The sequence below is a fragment of the Babylonia areolata genome, chromosome 17 (genome assembly GCF_041734735.1).
Source record: "Babylonia areolata isolate BAREFJ2019XMU chromosome 17, ASM4173473v1, whole genome shotgun sequence".
NCBI lineage: Eukaryota > Metazoa > Mollusca > Gastropoda > Neogastropoda > Buccinidae > Babylonia > Babylonia areolata.
This window is the reverse complement of record NC_134892.1, coordinates 19,313,447-19,320,946: the sequence shown is the minus strand read 5'-3', so window position 1 is coordinate 19,320,946 and position 7,500 is coordinate 19,313,447. Positions and strand designations below refer to the sequence as shown.

Sequence of the window (7,500 nt, the reverse complement as noted above, 5' to 3'; positions counted from 1 at the left end):
TCTCCACTTGAGTTTTTTTTACTCGAAACGTTGCTTTTATCTTCATCTTAAGGTACCTTTGATTTTAAAACTTTTTTTAATTACCATTTTAACCTTGTTTTAAAAGGTCCAGCAGTCACCATTTGTTCATTTTGTGCATTTGAAAACACATAGATTATAGAATTTCCAGGAAGCAGCAACGGACATAAATCGGTTTCAACGCCACGATTCAACAGCTAACACATTCCTTTTACAGAACTTTGCTTTGAATGAAGAACAGACACTGGCATCAAAATTTCACCAGCATGGGTTTTACAAAAATCAAGGTGAAAACAATTAAATGCATGTGGAAAACATAGCTGACGTCTGAGTGGCCTCCGTGTTGGGGCGTGTTTTCCCGGCTATCAAGCGGAAACGGTAAAAGTGTCATTGGCTCGTTGTGTGCCATCATCTCCGATATTTTGGGTGTGGGCGTTTGACCCCGACTGGGTTTCTTGTCCCGAATTGCCCTACATATACACATACATGCATACATATATACATACATACATGGTATACTATGATAATTGTGTCTGACTAAGACCAGCAGAGAAGCAGAGGGAGCTGCGGTCCAGACTATCTGGGCGAGAATTCGATTATTTGTTTTAGAGAGTCTTGCTCAAGTTACATCTCCACTCTCCCGGCCATCAGGGTTTTAGAACTAGCCCCAAGTCTGCAGCACCTTGCCACCTAGTTTGAGACTCATAGTTTTCCCATTCCAGTGTAGAACCATTGACATGAAGACCATGCAGAAACTATTGATTTACAGCTCTCACTTTGCTGCTGGTCTACATACATACATACATACATACACACACACGTACATACATACATAACCATGCATCCTCAACGGCACAACAACAATAAGAGCAACAGAGATGCCACATCATCATTAAAACAGCATGGATGTGGTCAAACCGATTGTTTTGATTATATGATTATTTATTTCGTGATTCATGGATTAGATGTCTTTTCCGATATTGTTATTTGTTTGTTCATACGTTTTCCTTTATTGTGCGTTCTTTCAACAACTGCATAGAAAACACTGCGTTCTTTCCAAGGCCTGACTAAGCGCGTTGGGTTACGCTGCTGGTCAGGCATCTGCTTGGCAGATGTGGTGTAGCGTATATGGTTTTGTCCGAACGCAGTGACGCCTCCTTGAGCTACTGAAACTGAAACTGAAACTCAACAACTGTTTATGCCTGAAGCAATTTTTTCCGACTGAACGTATTGTCTTCTTTTATATATATATATATATGTGTGTGTGTGTGTGTGTGTGTGTGTGTGTGTGTGTGTGTGTGTGTGTGTGTGTGTGTGTGTCATAACACCAAGTTGGTTGTCATAATGTGCTTATTGTAAAGGTCAGATTTCCTGTGTGGTGTGGCTGTGTTACTGTATTAGTTTGAACTTGATATCTGGAGAAAGGCTCATGATGCATGTGTCTTTAGGCGCTGAGGTGAATATGTGTTCACGAGCTGTTGTTGTGAATACTGATACTGTTGTGAAGTGCACCAACATTCTTGCCACTTCCCTCTCTGTGCACAGCTGAACTGGTCACAGGAGTGACCTGGAAAAAAAATAGACCTTGGGTTCTGAGAGTCATGGAACAGACAGTTACCATTCTTAGAGAGAATGTGAGACATAGCCTTGTTGAACTGTGGAGGTTCAGGGAAGCTGATTTTGACGTACTGGTGAGTCGGTAATTTCGAGTTTGGTAATGAGAAATTCGGTGACATCGTTTAATCTAAATTTTGTGGATTTCGATGTTTTATTTTCATTTACATTTCTGAACACTGGTTCAGTATAACGAGAATGGCGACGCAAGTCATGTGAGTACTATTTTTACTAGTTGTTCGATTTAATTACAGTTAGGTTCTGAGGATGTTTCAGGATCCTCGGCGCCTGGCCTGTTTTCGGACGAAGGTGTTTGGCTGAAAAATCGGCCACCGAAAGATGTTTGGGAAGCACCAACTGACAACACAACCAATTAAAATAATCATTTAAAAACTTGAACGGGAAGCGTAAGGGAGAATATAAAAATATTGTGCTTTCCTGGATTGGATTTTTCATATGATTTATATCTGAAGGAAAAATGTGAACATGATTGTTTATTTTTCTTTAAATTATTACTAATCAGAAAGGAGTGTCTTTACGTTGTTATGTTGTTTATCCCTGGGTAAGAGTGAAGTCAGAATGCGAACGTTGTGTGCGAGTCTATCTGTCGTGTGAGCTTGAGTTGAGTGAATGCGGCAGTGTGACAACACACACACACACACACACACACACACACACATATATATATATATATATATATATATGTGTGTGTGTGTATATATATATATATATATATATATATAGAGAGAGAGAGAGAGAGAGAGAGAGAGAGAGAGAGAGATAATCCCCCTTTTTTCATTTTTGTTCTTAATGCAGTTTTCAACCAGATGTTCACCAATTCGTGTACAATGTCTTCAAATATCTATCCATGTGAATACATTCTGTTTCCACCTTAGCATTTCCTTTCTTACAAGTACCTGTCTAACAGTAGTTTTTCTCCCATAGACATCTACACGTTTAAATGCATTTTCTTTCTCACATATATTGGCCTATATCTGTTATAATATATTTAATTTCAGAAAACATCTAACTGTTTCAAAGCATTTCTATTCAAATTTGCGTACTTTTGTTCTATCAACGAATGATTTCATTTTTTAAAAGCTTTTTTTATTTTCCCATTTATATATCACATGGACAATTGACATGACGACATAAATGGATAAATACATATACTGGGAAAAGAGAAAAGACAAATCTGACAAAAACATAGTAACAATAGGAAAATAAAACAAAAGCAAACAACAACATAAAAAAACAACAAACAAACAAAAAAACAACAACCCAAAAAGCCCACATATAATTGATATACACACATAATAACATTCTAAGCAAAAACAACTGAGAATGTTTGAATAAGTCATTTTAAATGAGTCTTCAAATATAGTAATAAATATCCATATCCCTACATATCAACTTGCACCGACTTGATTATTTCTATGAGTATCCATACGCTTGAATATTTTTTCTTCCCACAATCGTTAATCGTCATCAGTTCCGAATTTGTAAGTATATACATCTTAATGATTCTTCTGTTTTTTCCTCCAGTGTGTCTGTGTTTGGGTGAATTACAAGCATTTGTGTATTTGAATGAATAATATTTTACAAATATATGCTCTCTGTAAACGCATTCTCTTTCTACAAATGTCCACTTTCTTGAACGTGTTATATATATATATATATCTAAAAATGTCAGCCCTGTTTGAATGTATTCTTTTTCCAATAAATATCCATCCGTCTGACTGTAGTTCTGTCTACAAATGCCTGCTCGTGTCAAAGTATTTTCTAATGCACATCTCTAAATAGTTGAATGCATGTCCTTCAGAACAAGTTTATGTGTTTGATTGTGTTTCCTTTTCTTCAAAACTTCATATCTGTTTTCTGCAAATGTACTCGGTGAACACTTATTTCTGTGGATGTCAACGGCTTTTTCCTCTTTTTTTTCTTAATTTTTGCATTCAGCATATGTACCTTTTACGAAGACTCTTTCATGCATGTCCAATTTATAAAGCAGCCCACCACCCCTTCTCTGCTTCATCAGTTTGCTTGAGTCAGTACCAATAATGACTCCAGATCTTCCAGATCTCCCAAAGATAAAGTAATGAATAAACATTGGCAACTTGTAAATTAAATTATAGACCATTTTGAGCTTGCTTACCTGTCTCGCTTTATGTACAGGATCGCACACACGATAATCACAGCGATAATTACAGCCCCATTGAGAAGTACGATCCCGAACAGGGAAACAAGCAATGGGTCGCTGCCTTCCTCTCCTGGGGAATGTCTTGCATGACTGTTAAGATCATGTTTGTGCGTTGTTTCTGTCCCAACCATTCATCCCTCCACCATTTCAGTTGGCATTCTTATCTCACACGTTCCCACCCCTAGATCTTATAAGTGGGCTTGCTATTTCACCTATCCATGTCCCCTGTTAAAACAACGTCGTTATCGCTCTCTCCTCACCAGTCTGTGTCGGCCACAATTTCCAAAGTGTTCTACCTCTAGACAGCCTGTGCATCCTCAGTGTCTCCTACTGTTGACAGTCTGTGCCATTCCTTACTCAATGCCCCACTCTAGACAGCCTGCAATTCATCCTCAGTGCCTCTAGACAGCCTGTCAGTGTCCTAGACAGCCTGCCATTCCTCCCTCAGTGTTCTACCTCCAGACAGCCTGTGTCATTCCTTCCTCAGTGTTCTACCTCCAGACAGCCTGTGCCATTCCTTCCTCAGTGTTCTACCTCCAGACAGCCTGTGCCATTCCTTCCTCAGTGTTCTACCTCCAGACAGCCTGTGCCATTCCTTCCTCAGTTATACCTCCAGACAGCCTGTGTCATTCCTTCCTCAGTGTTCTACCTCCAGACAGCCTGTGCCATTCCTTCCTCAGTGTTCTACCTCCAGACAGCCTGTGCCATTCCTTCCTCAGTTGTACCTCCAGACAGCCTGTGTCATTCCTTCCTCAGTGTTCTACCTCCAGACAGCCTGTACCATTCCTTCCTCAGTGTTCTACCTCCAGACAGCCTGTGTCATTCCTTCCTCAGTGTTCTACCTCCAGACAGCCTGTACCATTCCTTCCTCAGTGTTCTACCTCCAGACAGCCTGTGCCATTCCTTCCTCAGTGTTCTACCTACAGACAGCCTGTACCATTCCTTCCTCAGTTATACCTCCAGACAGGCTGTACCATTCCTTCCTCAGTGTTCTACCTCCAGACAGCCTGTGTCATTCCTTCCTCAGTGTTCTACCTCCAGACAGCCTGTACCATTCCTTCCTCAGTGTTCTACCTCCAGACAGCCTGTGCCATTCCTTCCTCAGTGTTCTACCTCCAGACAGCCTGTACCATTCCTTCCTCAGTGTTCTACCTCCAGACAGCATGTACCATTCCTCCCTCAGTGTTCTACCTCCAGACAGCCTGTACCATTCCTTCCTCAGTGTTCTACCTCCAGACAGCCTGTGCCATTCCTTCCTCAGTGTTCTACCTACAGACAGCCTGTACCATTCCTTCCTCAGTGTTCTACCTCCAGACAGCCTGTACCATTCCTTCCTCAGTGTTCTACCTCCAGACAGCATGTACCATTCCTCCCTCAGTGTTCTACCTCCAGACAGCCTGTGCCATTCCTTCCTCAGTGTTCTACCTCCAGACAGCCTGTGCCATTCCTTCCTCAGTGTTCTACCTCCAGACAGCATGTACCATTCCTCCCTCAGTGTTCTACCTCCAGAGAGCCTGTACCATTCCTTCCTCAGTGTTCTACCTCCAGACAGCCTGTACCATTCCTTCCTCAGTGTTCTACCTCCAGACAGCCTGTGTCATTCCTTCCTCAGTGTTCTACCTCCAGACAGCCTGTGTCATTCCTTCCTCAGTGTTCTACCTCCAGACAGCCTGTGCCATTCCTTCCTCAGTGTTCTACCTCCAGACAGCCTGTACCATTCCTTCCTCAGTGTTCTACCTCCAGACAGCCTGTGCCATTCCTTCCTCAGTGTTCTACCTACAGACAGCCTGTACCATTCCTTCCTCAGTGTTCTACCTCCAGACAGCCTGTGTCATTCCTTCCTCAGTGTTCTACCTCCAGACAGCCTGTACCATTCCTTCCTCAGTGTTCTACCTCCAGACAGCCTGTGTCATTCCTTCCTCAGTGTTCTACCTCCAGACAGCCTGTGTCATTCCTTCCTCAGTGTTCTACCTCCAGACAGCCTGTGTCATTCCTTCCTCAGTGTTCTACCTCCAGACAGCCTGTACCATTCCTTCCTCAGTGTTCTACCTCCAGACAGCCTGTGTCATTCCTTCCTCTGTTCTACCTCCAGACAGCCTGTGTCATTCCTTCCTCATTGTTCTCTACCTCTCTAGACAGCATGTTCTACTTACGCTAGATAATATCAGTGTTCCTACTAGACAGCCTGGGCCACCTCAGTGTTTTTGTACCTCCAGACAGCATGTTCCATTCCTTCTTTAGTGTTTCTTACCTCTGGCAAGTCTGGGGCCGTTTCCCTAGAAAGTATGTGGGCCATTCTTCGCAGTGTTCGTCCAGATTTCCTTCCTCATACTTCCAGATGTGGGCAGTTCCTTCCTCAAAGCCCACCCTCTGTGCAGAACTCAACTGTTTCCTCAGTTGGCCCCCCAGTTTTCTCTGCATCAACATTACAGTGTTGTTGGACGAAGTGTTTTTGCGCTGTAAAGAACCCTTTTTAATTTCTATATAACCGTTTGTCATTCAATCTTAAAGTTATTTTTTTTAATGGTGGTTCTTTTTATTCTTATTTGAGAATGAAATAATACGTATCTTGATGGGAATGCTTCTGGGTCTTGGCAAATGTGGCTGATAAGACGTGAGGGGGCGTTAGGTTTTGGGTAGCTAGATGGTGCAGTGGGAGGTGGACGTAGATGTGTGTAGCTGGAGTGTTGTAGAAATGGGAGGGATAAAGAAGAGAAGGGGCAGGGCAGTGGGCACTTAGGGTGCTATTGGAATGGGAGAGTGTGGAGGAACGTGTCGGCAGTGTGAGAAGGTGATAGCTGGGAGGTTGAACAGAGAGGTGGCATAGATGTTGTGGGGCCAGCAGGTGGTTGTCCATGTGTGCAGGAGAGCTGTGATCCTGTGGTAGGTAGGAAGTGTGGTGAGAATGCAGGATGTAGGGGTAAACATACTACATATTAAGAGTAAGATGGTAAGTGTGAGAGAAAGTCATGTTTGAGAATTGAATCCTGTCTACCAGATATAGCCAATCGTTATACCTGGCACGGTTTTAGTTCCGCTCCTTCTAAACCTGTCAGATATCTCAACAATGCATTGACACACACTCTCCCCGCGGTGTATGATTAATTAATATCACTAACAGTTCAGTGGTAGTCTTGTATATGCGAGGGAAAACATCAAAATCGAGAGACTCCACAAACATATCAGTAAAGGATGATAATACAAATAAGCGGAAACCGAAACAGATCTTTAGTATGAAAAAAATATATAACAGTGAGTAGCAAATAATCTGTTTCGCATACTATGCTGGAGAAGGGAAGTCAAAATGTGTGCTTGCAATGGGTTGTCATCCCAACTTTGTCAAAACCTATGCTTTATCAGATACGGACAGAGAATCAGTTGTCTACAACAGTCTGTGCTTTGACCAACAAAGACATACCATCCCTCACTGGTGGACAAAATTATCAAATCAGACAGCAGAACACTGGCGAAAAACAAGTGATACATTCCGCTGGTGAGATCTGGAAAGGGACATTAATCCCTACCCCCACACTGCATTTGGCAGAGTATTGATTACAGCACTCGGCTCTTCACAGCGGACCCATCTTTCGCATTCGGACACAAGGAAAGGGAGACTATCATTTGTTGTTGTTGTTTTTAAGTATTGTGCCTTCAGTACTGGAATTCAG

The 7,500-nt window shown here is 42.3% G+C and overlaps 1 protein-coding gene across 8 annotated transcripts in view; it reads right to left on the bottom strand.

Moving 5' to 3' along the window:
• The window catches only part of LOC143291713 (uncharacterized), a 73,308-nt gene that overhangs the window by 13,610 nt on the left and 52,198 nt on the right, over positions 1–7,500 (bottom strand). For 3 of the 8 annotated variants that reach the window (XM_076601744.1, XM_076601748.1, XM_076601745.1), the window contains exon 5: positions 3,788–3,913. The exons of the other annotated variants lie outside the window; for them this stretch is intronic. In XM_076601744.1, the coding sequence (XP_076457859.1) occupies positions 3,788–3,913 (126 nt within the window). The remainder of the gene's footprint in view (positions 1–3,787; positions 3,914–7,500) is intronic. 8 annotated transcript variants of the gene reach the window in all.